Source organism: Microcebus murinus, chromosome 22 (assembly GCF_040939455.1).
Source record: "Microcebus murinus isolate Inina chromosome 22, M.murinus_Inina_mat1.0, whole genome shotgun sequence".
In the NCBI taxonomy this organism is placed as follows: Eukaryota; Metazoa; Chordata; class Mammalia; order Primates; family Cheirogaleidae; genus Microcebus; species Microcebus murinus.
The window spans coordinates 20,960,828-20,978,372 of NC_134125.1; the positions used below are offsets into that span (position 1 = coordinate 20,960,828).

Sequence of the window (17,545 nt, forward strand, 5' to 3'; positions counted from 1 at the left end):
ATAGCCTATAAAAAAGGGCGCGGAACGGGAGTGAATGAGTCCTTATAGTTGCTGGAACATTTGAGTGGTATTGTTGGAGGGCCGAATATGAGGCACAGTTTCTAAAGTGGCGACAGCATGAACAACATAAGAACTATCAGTATACAAGTTAAATGGTGACTGATCTACGTATTTGAAGACTGCGACTAAGGCTGCTAACTCAACGAGTTGAGCAGAGGAGAATCTGGTGGGAAAACTGCGGACCTGGCCATTAATGCTATAGGCCGCGGTGCCTGAGGAGGAGCCGTCGGTAAAGACTAAGACAGCTCCTGGAATAGGGGAGACTCTTGTTTTTTTGGGAAATATTACAGGTGTCCGATAGAGGAACTGAATTAGTTTATCAGGGGGGTAATGATTATCTAGTTTGCCCTGGAAAGATGTACAGTTAACCGCCCAGTCATCATCATTTTGTATTAGCCACCGAATTTGAGAAGCATTATAAGGGAGTATTATGATATCTGGATCCTTTCCAAAGAGCTTAAGGGAGTTTTCTCGCCCCAAGCGAATAATCTTAGCTACTAAGTAAGGGTAGGTGGGAAGGACTTTAGGGGAGGAAGCCGATAGGTGAACCCAAAAAAGAGGCTTGCCCTGCCAAAAGAGTCCCGTGGGCGAAAAGGGGGTGGGGACTGGCTCGAAGAAGGGGCGGTAAGGTTTTTCTGGCCACCAGACCGGGTAACTACCGGGAATGCTAAGGCTTTATGGGAGGATTTTAAGGATTTCTTATGTAAGGTGACGTGAGACTGGGCGGTCTCATGACGTGGGTGGCTAATGAAAACCGAATCTTTAAGCGTATCTTGGAGGGAGGACAAGTCTTTGGAAAGCTGGGCAAACTCTTTTTGAAGTTGTAAAACATCCTTTAATTGCGTAACCCTTTGACTTAAGTCTTCTTTGGTACGCAAAAGTAAGGGCATTGTAAGGGGAGGCATTAACGAAGGTGCGTAAATCTGGGGCGTGTAAGGAGGCGGCCATTTGGGATCGTGATATTGGGCCGCTTCCTCTCTGAGGGTTGCCTCTTCGGTGGGGTCGAGGGACTCTTGGAGGGGTTGTTTTTTGAATACCGGGTAATTGAATGCATGAGGGGCTGTACCCTCGGGTAAGGGAGAATAGAGGGTCTTGGTGTCTGGCCTACTAATCGGGGGCTCGTCTCTAGATGTCTGGAGCTCAGCTGAGGGGTACTGAGGGGGCATATTAATACAAACTGAGGGGCAAGGGGAAGGACATGTTGGTCTCTTGAAATTATTAGGAGAAGCTGGCCCTTCGGCCGTCTTTAAAGACATTCTCGAAGCGGACCGTGACAGGGGTCGGAGGCAGAATTCTGCTACTGAGAGCAGCTGCTTTTTATTGGGGTCTGAATCTGCCCCTTCAACAATATCTCTGATTAGTCCCCAGTACGAAAAAACAGATACAGGGACGGCATCTGGGCCCTGATTTAGAAGTAAATCGTTTAAATCTCTACATACTTTTTGCCATTTGTGTGGGTGAATCTCAGGACAAGCACGATCAATGAACACAAAAAACTTTACTAAGTCTTTTTTCTTAACTCTAATTCCTCTCTCTCTGAGTGAGGCCTTAAGATCCTTGATAAAAACGGCCTCTTTAGACAATGAATGGCCCATCTCGATGGGGTGACAATGTAAAAATTTACTCACCAGACCGTCGACTCTGTGAGTGGCAGAACGAGGGTCTCTGTAGTGTTTCCTTCGGCCGAAGAGCACTCTGCGGCGTCACCCGACAAAGGTCTGTACCTCGGGCCCCACGTTGGGCGCCACGTGTCCCGGCCCACGGGACCTTCTGTTACTCGAGGGGGGCGAGGGGGACCGTGCCTAAAAGAGATGGGCGAGAGAAAGGAACGAGACCAAGCAAAGGGTTGTCAAGGTCTACTTTACTTGGATTTTTAGTAGGTTTTATATACAGAAACAAGGAAGTAGAAACAAAAAAATAGAGTGGGGGAATGATGAGGCTTTTGTGTGGGCTAATCAGCCCCAATCAGCATCCCAATGGCACCGGAAGCTGTTTGTGATGGATCACTCAACCCCAACCTGGCAGGGGGTTGGGAACAATTGCAGGTAGCATGCCCTGGAGCAAGCACATCAGGGAATGCATTCTTCTTGGAACTATAGCTGGGGGGGCTGGGTGCTATTTTCGTCTTAGGCTATTTTCCGGGGCAGTCAGGACAAGTCAGGACAAGTCGTTGGAATGTGGAGGGTCTTAGTCTCCAACACCTAACTTAATTGGGATGGGAGTAGGAGAAGTTTCTTTGAGAAAAATTTTTTTTTAATCTGAGATCTAAAGAATAAGTATGAATCAACTAGGTAAAAGGAAGGGCTGGTGCAGGAGAAAGAACATTTTAGGCAGAAGGAACATCATGTGCAAAGGTCCAGAATCAGGAAGAAGCAAGGTATGAGAAACAAGGCATGAGACTGGGCACAGCCAAGCCCTGAAGAGTCGTAAATCTAATTGGGAGGTACTCAGAGTGTTTAGTAGCTGCTCAAAAGGTCTGCCAAAGTAGCTGAGTGTGTGAGTGGAGGTGTGAGCATTTTTCTGAGGAGAAGGTACATAGTTTTCATCAGGGTCTTATAGCCTTTCCTTCTAAAAATGTGAAGAACCACTGCTGGGGTATGAAAGGCCATTTTTAGACTTTGTCCTAAAAGCAATGGATGCCATTGGAAAATATTAAGCCAAAAAGTAACATGGTCTTATTGTAAAATCCACAGAGCCAGGATTTTTATCTCTTTTGTTCACTGACACATCCCAAGCACCTAGAACAGTTCCTTGCACATAGCTGGACCTCAATAAATGATTGCTTAAAGAATGAATGTCTATTTTGGCATTATATTGTATTACATGATATTATAGTCATCTGCTTAATGCCTCTCCATTGCAAGGCTCAATCATGGAAAACCAGCTATGTCTCATTCATCTTTGTGTTACTAGAGATATGGTATAAGTGCTCAGCACAGTGCCTGGCTTAAAATCAGTTTCAATTATCATTCATTCATTCAGCCAATAATTACAGAGCATCTACCAGGTGCCAAGAACTGAGAATCCAAAGATGATTATAATATCATCACTAATCTCAAGGAGGTTACACTCTGGAAAGGAATACTAATAAGTAGGCCTGATAATGCTATGTAATAAATGCTATAAAAGGAATAAGAACAGAACACAGCCCTAAGGGTGTCAGGGAAGCCTAGCAGGCTGAAAAAATTCCTGGGCTGCCCCTGGGCCATGTGAAGGAAAGAAGAGCAAAGCATGGGAGTGGACATTACAGGCAAAATTCAGATGTGAGCAAACAGAGCCCACTAGGACAACTGCAAGTGATTAAGTAAATATGGGGCAAGATGAAGCTACAGAGATAGGCCCATGCCATAAAGCACCTGGACTTTATCGTAAAGACAATGGAAAGTCATTAATGGATGAAAGACAAAGCAGGAGAATGAAGTGGTCATGTTTGCATATAAGAGTACTTGTGCTCCAGAGTGGAGAATGCATTGGAAAAGTAGTAATAGTGGGGGTGGGGGGGCCAGTGACTGGGAGAGGTGATGTTGGCCTGAGGTAAAGTAGAGGTAATGGGAATAGAGAAAAGTGGATGGATTTGAGAGATATTAAGGACGTAAGATCAACAGGAATTAGTGATTAATTAGATGTTAGAGAGAGAATGATGGTGTATTAATGGATAGTTTTTAACTTGGACACCTTGGATGAGTGAGCACAAAGCTGGGGAGCAGGCTTAGAGAGGCAGATGATGAATTCCAATTTGGACAGACTGCATTTGAGTTGTCTTTGGAACATCCATGTGGAGACTTTTAGTTGGCAGTTGAATACACAAATGGATCTGGAGCTCAGAAGGAAGATCTAGGCTGAACACATAAATGTGGGGGTCTTTGCTTATGAATGGTAATTGATTCCTGGGAGTGGTTGAGATCACTCAGAGAGAGTGTGGAGAATAAGGACAAAAGACAGAGACAGAACTCTGGGAGAACATTCAAATAACAAGCATTGTTTTTAGGGGATGAATAAAGAAATAAATGTTGGGCATTTAGAAGAAGGGATCCCTTTCGGTGCTGTCTAGATACTGCTGCCAAATCAGCTGCTATCTTATCTGTGCTTCAGGCAAAGCCTGCTCTTTGGCTTCTCAAATGGAGAATATGTTACCACACCAAAACTGGAAAGTGGGGAAATAGTCTGGACATGTCATACAGCATAATGTGTATCTTCAGGGCTTCTTTTGAGACACATGTGGATATTCTACTCCGGAGGCTCTATTGATAAACAGATGATAGGTAGCCTCTTGTTTGTCTCCATCAAGAAACACTTTAAAGCTATATGCTTAAAATATAATATGAAATACATTAGAAGTCATTTGATTATGATCTGATGTTGCTCAAATCATCCAGATAATCTCTCTAGTCTGCCTGATTGGTAGTCCTTTGCTTGGCTGGTTGGCTTTGGCATCAAATCTGCAAACTACCCAGTTGGAATATACCTGAAAAATGTTTCTCAAATGCTCCTTTGGGTGGATAAACTTATTGGTTCATATAATTCATATAGATTATTTGTCTATGTTAGGAAGTGTTCCTTGACTGATAAATACTTGCTTTTGAACCCACTAGTTTTCTATAAACCACTGAGAGTTCCCAGGCCTCCCTAGTTGCCTTTAGATTGTATACATTAATGAAGATGTTTCGACAAACTTACTGCAATAAAATTGAAATTAGGCAACTTCCAATAAAACTCTGGTTTACTTGAACAATAGAAGTAAAAGAGAACAAAACTATTAAATCCATCAGGTCAACTGGTCATTTGAGAATTTGTACCAGATTTGACAGAGTGAGGATGGTTTGGTTTTAATGGAAAGCATGCCCAAGCAACATTTCTAGACAAGCTGACTTTTACCAAGTATAATACTTTTTCTTACAACCAAAAGATAACAAATTCACCTCCTACATAAAGAAGTTGGCTTTTGTGCTTTGAGTTTTTATGTTGCTATTTCCTTTACTTTAGAGCAGGCCATTTCAAACTTTTACATGTATAAGCAAACCAATTATTTGATGAACTGCTTTATTTATTTTTTCAGAGTTTTACTGTTTTATATAGTTAATGTTTTAGTTTAAGCCAAAGTGAATTTGTGGTTTCTGAGATCAGGAATTCAAGTGCTTTCTAAAACTAAAGAATAAGTTATTGCTTAAATTAGCCATTTTAGACCCAATCTTTGTTTCTAAATGGTAGTTAAATGTTTATTGACATTCCCACTATTTTGTAATGATAACATATCAATAATAATAAAAGCATGCATCTACTACAAAAGAAAGAAAGGATAATATTGGAACTTCTGTATAGTCTGACAAGTCTTGCTTTTGAAATATATATCTTACTCCATTTTTCTTCCAAAGAAAGAACAGAAGACAGGGAAAAACCTTTCCTCCCATCTAGTGGCTATAAAATATATAAATGTGTTCCTTGGAATTCTAGGCATTAGGAATTGTCTGACAGATTATAATATATCCAACTGTTCACTCAGTTAAGCAAAAGTGAGTTCTAAAACATTTACCAAAGCTAAGCCCAGTGGAGAAATACAAATCTAGGATGATTCACTAATCAACTATCCTTTAATCAATAACATATACTTCTCTTCAGTAGAAGGGTCATGGTACTTCTTAATTCGTTAATCTGAACATAGTGATAGCAAAGACAAGGCTGTATGTCTTTGCTAACAGAGATTGGGACTTATATTTGCCTTTAAAGCAATCAGTGCCCTAGATCTCTCCTGACCCTTAATTGCTCCTTGTTGGCCCCACACCTTGACAACTCTTCCCTCAAGATTTGTATGTGCTGAATTCGCTAGAGAAAGCCAGAAACTGGCTGCCTCTAGGGGACCTCGGCTCCTGAAACTTGGAATAGCAGACTCTGATACTGGCAGCAGGGCCTCTGTGCAGGGCCAAACCAGCCCACAGGAAAGCAGGTTTGGATCCGTTACGCAGCTAGAGGGATTAATGCTTGGTCTACCTGTTTTATATATGTCTTGTGCAGATGTCAAAATCTCTGCTGAATTGTGCCTCTCTCTGGTGATTCTCACAGATTCAAAGAATGAATTTTCTGTGCAATCAGCAAAATCCTGAGAGCTCCAGGAAGAAGAGGAAGGTCAGCGAACCAGTGAAAATCTTCATCCCTTACAGAAAATGAAAGTTCAATGCTTTTGCTACATTTATTATAAAAAAATTTTATGTTGCAAAAACATGCATGAAATGTCTTAATAGGAAAGTAAGTCCCTATTACCAAAACCGTTTTCTAAATTTGTTGCTCAACTTTTTTAGTCAATTAACTAAGTGCTAAATTACTGAGTAGGACATAGACTTACTTTGCCACAAGAAAACAAGGTCACCAGGGCTGCCTTGGGATAGCATTACTTCAAAGTTGACTTAGAGATGAGACACCTTTTATGTTAATATTTGTAAAAGAACCATGGCAGCTATTTTGAAAAGAAATAAGCTGTTGTTCTCAAAGGAAAGGAGGATTTTTTTTTTTGTATAATTAAACTCTTCAGGTATTTAGACTACTGTGAAATGTTTTAACTTGTTGTAACCTGTCTACTGGAATCCCTCTATAGCTTTATTAAAATTCCCACAGAGTTGCATAGGATGTGTGTGACGATGCTTATCCAGGTGTGATTTATGTGTTAATTTCAATCACAAGGTTGATCAGCTAATTGTGGGACCAAAATGTGCTCTCCCTGTAAAGTTCCTCAATTCTGGCCCCAGGCCCTATTCCGTTAGCCAATCTAAAACAGGGGACATGCTGCAATTTAGAAGCCTGGCTCCCTTTTAAGGCCTATGTTTATTTCTCAGCAAGCACCTTAGTTTATTAGTCTGTAACCTGCAGATGATGCTATTAGTTCTTCCTTATTCTGGAAGAATTTTGATAGGCTTAGTGATTAGTATGAGATGAATAATAAATGACTTAAAGTGTTATTTTTATTATTTATGTAACATGGGATTTAATTTAATTTAATTTAATTTAAATGGGTAAAACCAATAGTTAAGCGTGTGTGCTTTATGGTTAAATAAAACCAAAAATGCAAGGTATTTTTTTGCTCATCTTTTTTCACACCAGGAAAAGTTTCTTCACTTACATCAGTGTTTCACCAGAGGTAAAGTTTAGTCAGGACATCAGCATCTGGAGTGCTTGTCAAGGTATGGATTCCCCGGCCTGCCTTCTCCTATGGAGTCAAACTCTCAGGGTGTGGGCATGTGGAAAACTCTCCAGATTCTAACACACACACACAAATAGAGAACCTATGACACTCTGACGCATACTAAGGGAGAGTCTCTGGGCCAGATGTACATGTGAGCCAGCAGAAAGCTGTGTGTCTCAGTAACAAAGAGGAAAATCCAAGGGAGCCTGCCTGTCCAGCACTCTTGGACCCTTGCCAGACTCTCATCCATTTCTGACCATCCAGGGCAGCCTACCAAATGGGTAGGCTTGAGTTGGGCTGTAACACCAGGGCCTGCCAGTGAGGAGCATTTTCCCTTCTAGCATATTAACTGGACTCATGTAAATCTGCTCTGCCACTGAAAGGAGAAGGGGAAGGGTATTGGGTTTATTATATCCTTGATAGAATTGTGGCCTGAGTCACCATAATTTCTTTTAAGAGAATCACCTAAAGAGATTAGCTGGCTAGTAGAGGGATTAGGTTTGTTTTGTGTCTCTCTAGAGAGCAGAGCTAAGACCAAATTGGTGAAAGCTACAGTAATTTGGCTCAGTATAAGGAAGAGATTTTTACCTCCATAGGTTGTCAAAATTTTGAAATGGGCTATCTTGTGAGTTAGGAGCTTCCCTTCACAGCAAGTGTCTGAACACAAAGGAGCTTCACAAAGACTCTTTACTCTTAAAGCAAATTAGTTTTACTGAATAATTAGTCAATCTGGATTTCAGAAGAAACCATTTTGTTTAAAAGGGGAATTTAGCCCTCAATCTATACTTACGATTTTCGTAAACTTAGCCCAAAGTTGATAGATCCTTTTAGTCAAAGTCTAGAATCTAAATCTGTCTAGAAAATTTCTATGGTGATTTTGTCTCTATTAACACCTTCTTCCCCACCAGAACAGTCTGTCACTGCCAATAGGTGAAATGTATATTTCTTTTTATTTATTTATTTAAGAGGCAGTGGCATGATCATAGCTCAAGTGAGCAACTCCTAGGCTCAAGTGATCCTTCTGTCTCAGTCTCCTGAGTAGTTGGGACTATAGGCCCAGCCACCATGCTCAGCTAATACTTTAATTTTTGTAGAGACAGGGTCTCACTATGTTGCCCAAGCTAGTTTCAAACTCCTGACTTCACACAATCTTCCTGCCTCAGCCTCCCAAAGTGCTGGGATTACAGGCTGGAATGTGTATTTCTGATGTAGTGTGTGTGTGAGAGGCAGCAGAAAGAAGTTACTGGGCTTGTGCCCTTGGCTGAGGACACAGGGAAGGAGATCTGTTATCAGGAAGATCTGAGAACCATGAAAATGTGAACTAGCTGATTTTACACAGCAGAGCTTATATGTGCAACCAGATGTCAAGATCACAGGGTATTCAATTCTGTTTACTGAATGATTTATTAGAAGAAAAGAAATCCTTTTAGTCCATTCAGTTCTGTCCTTAATTATCATGGAATGAATAAACACAAATGCATCAAGAAGCTGGCACTTTGGTGAAAAGAATGAAAACCTAGACCCCAAGCTGGGAAGCCTGAGCTGTACCAGACTAGTCTTTCCCTCACCCTGACTGTGCTTGGGTCATCAGTGTGATTACAAAGATTAGATGATGATAGCTTGGAAACTGGGACATTGTTAAATTAAAAATTATGCAGAGGAAATGTGAATTCATCTGCTTGGGGTTTTTCTGTCTTTACAGAAAGTTGGTCTAGCTGGAAAGGGTTAGGCTTGTGATTGCCGCCAGCCTTTGAAGGCAGACACCAAAACCGCACCTTCATTTCCCCTCTTGCGGGTCCTTCTGGTGTCTGGGTTCTTTCGTTCTCCAGCTCATCTCTGCCAGGAAGAGGCTGGAAATATTCATCAGTGTTAAAGTTGCATTCACAGAAGTTCAGAGTTGTGTATGTGTTTCTAAAATTCCACTAACCATTAGAACCAATTTTCAATGTATCTTAAAATTGTCAATTTATGGTTTCAAATCCAATGTATTGAGTTGTTAGGGACTTCCACAGATTCTTATAGTAAAAATAATTCTCGGTTATAACCATTATCATTTAGAAGAAGGTCGCAAATAATAAAATGAAACTTAACACACTGTGCTTGGAAGAGTTAAGGTAAGGTCCTCCACAGTGTATGATTCTAGATTCTATTAATATACAAGTGAGAAAATGTCTAAATGTATCCTTTTTTAGAAATTATTAGTTTGTTTTTTTTAAAAGGTAATATTTTCAGTGTGACTGATTTCTGTACTGAGGTTCTGGCTGACACCTGATGTGCAATTTTTTTTTTTTTTGGTTTCTGTAGAGGACGAGGGCACCATTGTGTTGGTTAAATGGAAAAAAGCTTTTATTAATGGGCCTTTTGGTTATGCAATGGTAAAGTCAAGCTGCTATTCAGAAATGGTGAGGCTTGAGGTCCTAAGGAGCTAATTTGCTCATACGACATCCCTTTGGGTGCGCTACACCTCTGCAAATAGGGTTTCATCCTCTGGTGCGGGGTGGGGGTCAAACTCAGTCATGTAGCAGGTGATGGCTCACAAGTACTACTGGCTGTCTGCGGGCCTGGGGTAAACTGGTCCCTGCAACCTGGCTGGAAGTTGCACGTGAGATTTGCTCAGTAGAGAACCCTGGGAAGGGCTTGGCCAACAGTTCTAGGAATAGGCTGATTTACTTAGTTTCAGAGTTTTTTTCTATGTTATAATTCCATTATGTTATCTGTTAGCCTTCAGTAAAGTCTCATTAAACATTTTAGTTTGGTCTTATCTGTGCCACGAGGTTCATCAGTACAGGAGTCTCCCCATGGCAAGAGGGCAGAGACAGGCCAGTTGAGACAGCCAGAAACATCTAGGGGGCACTAGTGGAGCATTCTTTGGGGTCTCAAATACTTATGGGCAGAAACCTGGTCTAAGAGTGGATTTTAGAAGGTTGTTACTTGGGTATTTCAGGACTCCTGAAGCCTAGAGAAGTCTGGGGCATCTAGATACCATTTGGATAATGACTAGTTGACTCAAGGGTAAGCAGGCAAAGTTTTCCATCTTCATTTTACCAAGATGGTTAATAGAAAGCCTAGGCTGCTGGATTCAAAACCTGTCATTTTCTAGATAAGTTATTTCATCTCTCTGGCCCTCAGTTTACTCAAACATGGATAATATGGTACCTACCTCATAACATTGTTATGAGTATTAAGTGAGGGGATTCAAACAAACTGCCCGGCACGTATATAGTCAGTGCTCAACAGATGTTCAGTATTACTGCTACTTTTTAACTCTTAGCATGTCCACTCCCTTAGTCTCCAGGAGCTTAGGATCCCTGTGCTGCTTTCTGCCTACCCAGAGCTTCTACATTAACACCTTCTCCAAACCTGGGGCCAGCACTTGAACCACGCTCCCCTTGCCTCTGTTCTCAGCCCTCTCCCCACTCCTTTCCCCAAATCTAAACTCCCTTTCCCTCAGAACAGTTTGATGGAAGGGAAGCAGCAGATTACCTTTAATGTGCTACTCTCCCACATTTACATTTTAAAACAGAAGCTTGTTAATAAGAAAACTGAATCTCACCTAGGGACTTTGGTAGAGAACAGATTGAGTAAATAGAGAAGAAGAAAGTTTAACCACTTCGGGACCAGCATCGACTATAGTTGATAGCCACAGATGAACAGGCACAGTGCCTTTAGCCGACAGCCGTGATATAACTTTTCTAATTTTTCATTTATCAAAATAAAATTGTGAACATTTAAAAATAATGTAATGAAAAAATATATGTATATGTTACCTATTCTGATTTACACTACTAGTAAAGCTGCCTGTAAAGTAAAACAAACTTTCAGTGCTTTACAGCATTCCTCATCACACAAGAGCAAAACTGGATTCATTGTCGATGCACAGCACAAACTATCATGCGGACTATGAGTGCCGGCTGTGGGCAAGGTTTTGCGGCCGGTGAGCGTACTGAAGTGGTTAAGGAGAACTTTGTAGCTGTCTTCAAATATATGAAGGGCTGTCATGAATGCAGGGAACTATAGACACATTCCTTGTTCCAAAGAACAGAACATGGACCAGTGGCAGGAAGTTTCAGGGAGGCAGATTTGGCCTCAACATATCAAAGTATTTTTGCTCCATGCTCTAGCAAAGTGCCTGGCAAGACCAAGATAATCAACATTTGACTGATTTTACTAGCAATTAGGTCTGTCAGATGGTGACCACTTCTGGCTGTCATAAATTCGTTATCAGCAGAGGTGTTCAAGCCTGTCGTCCAGGATGTTGTTGATTTGAATAAGAATTGAACTGACCGAATACTAAAGTCTCTTCCAGATACAAGATTCTGTGACTTTTTATTAATAGTAGAATTTAAACAGAGATATTTTGGAGCAAAGGAACATTTTTTAATCCTTTTTCCGAAAGGCAGTAAAGTGGTTAAAACTAGGGGGTTTTGGAGTTAGACACAATCTGGATTCAAACTCTGGTCATCCTACTCACCAGCTGTATGGCTCTGGGCAAATTATTTGCTCTCTCTGACATCAGTTTCCCTGTCTGTAAAGTGGGGGCAATAATAGCGTCTTCCTCACAGGGTTGCTGTGAGAGCTAAATGAGTTAGTACAGCAAAGGCACTTAGAAGAATGCCTGGCACATAGAAAGTTAATGTTCCATAAGCATTAGTTATGCCACTGCTACAACTTTTTATGTCTTTTCAGTATGTGGAGGAGGGAGGTCCTTGAAGCATAATTGACCTTGACCTTGTTTTATCCTAAATCAGATGCCAGCCATGGCCACTGTGATTAACCAGTGATCTTTCTATCTCCTATAAGCAAGCTTTAAAGCTAAACAAGCACACAGGGCCTGTGACGTGCACTTTATGAATCCCCACCAATGAAACACAAATGTGGTGTGGACACCCTAACCCTGCTATGTGCCCGACAAGAGGTAGATAGATACCCAGTAAATATTTGCTGGATGAATAGATGAACTTGGCAGGGATCTTATTATTTCCTACATTTTATTTATTTATTTTTGATTAGGTAATACGTTTACATGATTTAAAATTCAAAAGGAACAAAGGGATATATAGAGAAAGGCGTCCTCCCACCCTGTCCCCCAGCCATCCAGTTCCCTTCCCCATAGGTAACTAATACAACCACTTTCTCATATGTCTTTCCAGAGCTATTTTAGGCATAAACAAGCAAACATACTTGCTTACGCACATTCATTTCTTTCCCTCCTTTTTAAACAAATGGCTCATACACTGTTCTAGGCACTATTATTGAAGTGACCCCAGAAATGGGGGTGAGCGTGGGCATGCTAGGAAGGAACTAGAGAAGAATGAACTCACAGACAAAAAAAATCAACCAAGAGACTGTTGCCTTAAGACAGATGTAAAGCAATTAGTGTCTGGACTAGTATATTAAGGGAGGTTATCAGGGAAAGAATTATTTAGTGTTTGTTTTGTTTTGTTTGAGACAGAGTCTTGCTCTGTTGCCTGGGCTGGAGTGCAGTGATATCATCCTAGCTCACTGCAACCTCAAACTCCTGGGCTAAAGTGATCTGCTTGCTCCCAAGTAGCTGAGACTACAGGTGTGTGCCACCACACTTGGCTAATTTTTAAAATTTTTTTATAGAGATGGGGTCTTGTTATTGCCCAGGCTGGCCTTGAATGTTTGAGTGTTTTTTAGCTTACACCATGGTAACCACCATTATGATCAAGATATAGAGCATTTGTCTTACCCCTAGAAGTTCCCTGGAGTCCCTTTGCAGCCAGTCTGCCCTCCCCAGTCCCAGGCACCCACTCCTTTGCTTTTTCAGAGTTTTTCAGCTTTTGTGTTACAGACCTACATGCCCTAGGCGGGACCTCCGCTAAGCAGAGCTAATTGCTGTGGTCAGTCAACATCAGTGGCATTTACTCTGGCCTAGGCACTTCACTAAGTACCTAGTGTGCTCATGGACTTACTCCTCTCCACCACCCACTGAAGCAAGTACTGCTGTTATCTCAATTTCAGATGAGATATTTAAGATACAGAGAAGTTAAATCACTTGCCCAAGTTTGCACAGCTAGTAAATAGCAAAGCCAAAATTTTGAACCCAAAGCAATCTGCTTCCAGAGACCATATGTGAAAATAATAAAGAAAATATTCAAACCCCAACAGAAAGCCTTCACTACTATTCAGCAAGATTGGGGGAGGGGGGGACAATCCTTAGTAGATTATTAAATAATAGAGAAAGAACTTGTCCATCAGCCTTCAAGTGTGCTTTAAACAGCTAGCAGCCTCTCTTCATAGGTGTTAGCCAGTGAGCAGAATTCACTTCATTCCCCTGCCTTCAATGTGCACACAAGCCACATTGCTTTCTTCTAAGAAATTATAACATTTAGAACTATCTCTTTATGTTAAAGAACTGGTGTGGTCAGGACATTACTAAGAACAACAACTATCTCTGCCTATCTGTGAGTCCCAGAATATGCATGTCATTCTGAAACCACAAGGAATGTGGTTAAGTCCTCTGGTCACATCTCTCATCAAAGATTTATCTGTTTCACTGTTGCCTCCAAAGAGCTTTTCTCCTGGACTAAGATGTTAATTCATAGTGATGTCTACTAATGGGCCTTCCCTAAAGAGGAGACTATTAAAGGAATTAATTACATTGCATGTTCAGAAACTTCCCAGTATAATGAAATGACTCCCTAGCTATAATAGTATGAGAAGGAAACCATTGAACCAAATCATAATGGAGACAAGTTCCTATACAGTGAAATACAAATTTGCTAAGATAACTGCAGACTGTATGAGAAATAGGATAGAGAAAATGTTAATAATTAAACCACTTTTTACTCACTGATGGGATTTTATTAAACATAGATCATATTTTTCCAAACATTTCAAGATATTACCACCTTTTATTTGAGGCCTACCTTTGCCACTTATTAAAATGCAATTTTAATGTTTTGTGGTTTTTAAAATAAGAAAATAGTTATCTTCAGTCACCATAGAATAAAAGAAAACAGACTTAGGATGCGTTAGGTGGCATTCAAATTCGAGACATGGCGTCTTTTCTAGAAGTCTACATGGGTTTTGACATAATGCTCTCACCTGCGGTTTTATCAACTAGGAGGTAGAAGCAGTGGGTTATGACACACTATTTTAAATCTGACACAGTATCTAGGATCCCTCTGCTTAGGCTCTGGGATAGTTTGGAGAAGGGGTGGAGAGCTCCCTTGTGGGGCCAGCTCATTCATCAGTAGTTCTAGAGAGAGCCCGCTCCCCAGGAATCAGGGAGTCTAGACAAGTTCTCTGGCCTCTCCTGCAAGCACTGGGGTTACTGGAGCAAAAACAAAATCCATCAGAAGCTGGTCTATGGTTAACTGAAACATGGGCTTCGGTCAGAAACAACTCAGCCTTGAGGATGGGGCTCAGGAGAAAGTTGTTTTTATTGGTGAAATTAATTTATGATTATAGGATATAAAACAATCCTTACTATGTGTTGAATGCTATAAACTCCTTGAGAGATTATGGTGATGATACACTGTGTAAAGAGACAGAAAAATTACAGTAGTTGCAAGATGACAAAACATCTTTCAATATCTTGCTATTGCTTAGATTTTAAGTGCTTCTTAGAATGGATAAGCTAAATAAAATCTAACATAGTTCTAGCTAAAAGTCATAACACTTCTGATGGAAACTGTTAGATCAATTCTGTAACCAAAAGGACAAACAGTTTAAAACTGCCAGGTATCAGTATTATTGTAATATTCCCTTTATCAAAAACCTATAACTGAAATTTATAGGTAAGAATTTACAGTAAGCAGCAGGTACTTGGAAACTTGTCCGTTAAGGTTTCTCATTATAGAAGAACTTCTGCTGTAAGCTTTTTAGCCCTCTAAAGTCAAGAAAATAAAAAAAAACACCAACTTTCACAATTAGTTTCTAAGGAAATTATATAAAGGTCATGACTAAGAGAAAAGCTTTAAATTGTCATTTCCAATAGGACATAAGACTCCTGAGGAAAATAACCTGTTTTTTTTTGGGGGGGGGGATGGAGGATATATGTAAATAACAATCAAAATCTATTTTCTTGATTTATTTCTAAAGGAGGTAGTTAACTACATCTCTTTAAAGTGACTTCATTTCCTGCTGCTCCCCCAACCTCCACAAAATTGAGAATACAACAAATATTTGCATAGGTTTATTATTCACATTCAATCATGAATAATTCACTTTGTACAGACAGCTGGGTAAACAAGAGATTTGGAGTTTCCTTTTTCTGGAATATTTTTCCATTGGCCGAAAGGAATCAGCATCAGTGGTGATTTTATATGATTTTTAGTGCCATCCTGTTTTCTTTCCTCTGGGAAAGAGACCCCTTCTCCATCCCTTCTTTCTGTCAGTTCTTGGGCTATGTAATTTTTTAAATTACATAATGAGAAAATAGCTTAATCATTCAGTTTTTTAGCCTGTAAGACAACACAAAGTATATGTTTCTCACTTTCTACAACATTAGAGTTTTTTTAAGCTATGGATTTGCTTTTGTGTGGAAACTCTCTTAATGATGGGAAAAGATCCTTCAGAACTCATTCTGCCTCATCGCTAGCTCCTTCATATTTTTCTCTCAGCCACTAACAATTTCATAATTATTTGACTATCCACCACAAAGCCGATTCTCGTTTTCCTCTGCTCCTCCCAGGCCTACGTGAGGAAGTGAAGCACGTATTACTGAACACAGGTTTACCCAAGGCATTTCAACTCCTGGGCAAGCGGCATAATTTACCAAAGGTCAAGTGTCCTTCCAGTTCTGTGAACGTCATTAATCAAATTGTAATTGTATAACCTGTAGTTTAGGAGAGAATTAGGCTTGCCATAATTCATCTATGACCAGATTTGGGGAAGGGGTGGTCATAGTATATCCTTGGGAAATATCTGTTCCTTGTCATGGCCTAAAAAATAACTTTAAGAATTTTAGCCACCAACCCAATGTCGTGTGTCCACCCTAACTCTATTAGTTGAGGATAAACATAGACCCAGGGATATATGTGTCCTCTATTCAGCAACAGATATCATAATATATGAATGTCATAGAATGGCAAGGAGCATTTCAAAGAAAATTTACCACCAATTTGACTAAATTAAAAATTAATGTTTTCTTCATTTAACAAACACTTAGATCTTACTATGTGTTGAATGTGTTCTAAATACTTTATACATATTATCTCTTTAATTCTTATAACAACCTTTTGAAGTAGATACAATCTTTATCCTCATTTTACAGACGAGAAAACTGAGGCACAGAGAAACTAAGTAATTTGCTTAATGTCACCACAGGAAGTGGTAAAGCCAAAATTTGAACCAAGTAGTCTTGGCTCCAAATTCTGTGCTTTTAACCACCATGCTCTGCTATGAGTCCAATATCTGCTTATGGTAGAAAGTTTGTAAAAATAAGAAAAGCAGAAAGAAGAAAAAAGTTACCCATAGTCCCACCAGCCATTTTAGTATATTTCCTGTGTGTGTGTATGTGTGTGTATAAAAGCATTAGTGGACTCTGTGTATACACACACACACACACACACACACACATATATATTCTCATTTTTTTTTCAGTTAACTATACCTTGTGAATATTCTACCATAGAAACATATTAATTTGATCAAACATTCAAGCTATTTTCTTAGTCTGCTTTGTAAGCACAGGCCCAGCCCAGTTTGGAAGCACTTATGATTGGTGGAATGGGGTGGGGTGCAGGGCTGCTGATTTAGCAAATGCCTTATTTCCCCAGGCTCAAAGAGCTGCCCTGAAAATGGACTAAATATAATTTCTTTTAAGCAACCCCCCCCCCAAAAAAAGTGTTTTAGCCTAGAAACGTAGTGTGACTTTTCCCTTCAAAGCACTTCATGTTGTTCAGTTTTCTTAGGGGCAGCGTTTGGGGTGGGGGATGAGTCTTGATGCAAAGAAAAATGTAGGCTAGTCAACAGGAAACCCAAAGTCCTTGAGACAGCACAGTGGCCTCTAATTGTGCTCAGCATGGCTGCTTTCTCTTTCTTTGATAGGTGTTGCAAAAATAATAATAACATATATACATTTAATTTACCTAGTAAACTGTTACTATAGCCAAGATATTAAAGAACAGTCTCTGAAGCCAAGACAGTAGTGGTCATTGCTATAGCTACAGCTCTTGGCCAAGTCACATGCCACCCTGTCAACAGCCAGAGAGGTAAACAGCACAGAGATATGCTGACCTAACCCCAAAAGCTCTCAGAAGCACAAGGAAATTGGCTTGAAAAGACTTTCTCTTTTTTCCTCCTTGTTAACTGAATTTCTGTCTCTAATTAAAGAGACAGAAA

General features: G+C 40.2%; 1 protein-coding gene across 2 annotated transcripts in view; it reads left to right on the top strand.

Moving 5' to 3' along the window:
• HORMAD2 (HORMA domain containing 2) overlaps positions 1-6,765 on the top strand; it is a 97,430-nt gene extending 90,665 nt beyond the window's left edge. For both annotated transcript variants that reach the window (XM_012763889.3, XM_075996841.1), the window contains exon 11: positions 6,118-6,765. In XM_012763889.3, coding sequence (XP_012619343.2) covers positions 6,118-6,222 — 105 coding nt within the window. In that variant the 3' untranslated portion in view covers positions 6,223-6,765. The remainder of the gene's footprint in view (positions 1-6,117) is intronic.
• Positions 6,766-17,545: the final 10,780 nt, after the last annotated feature.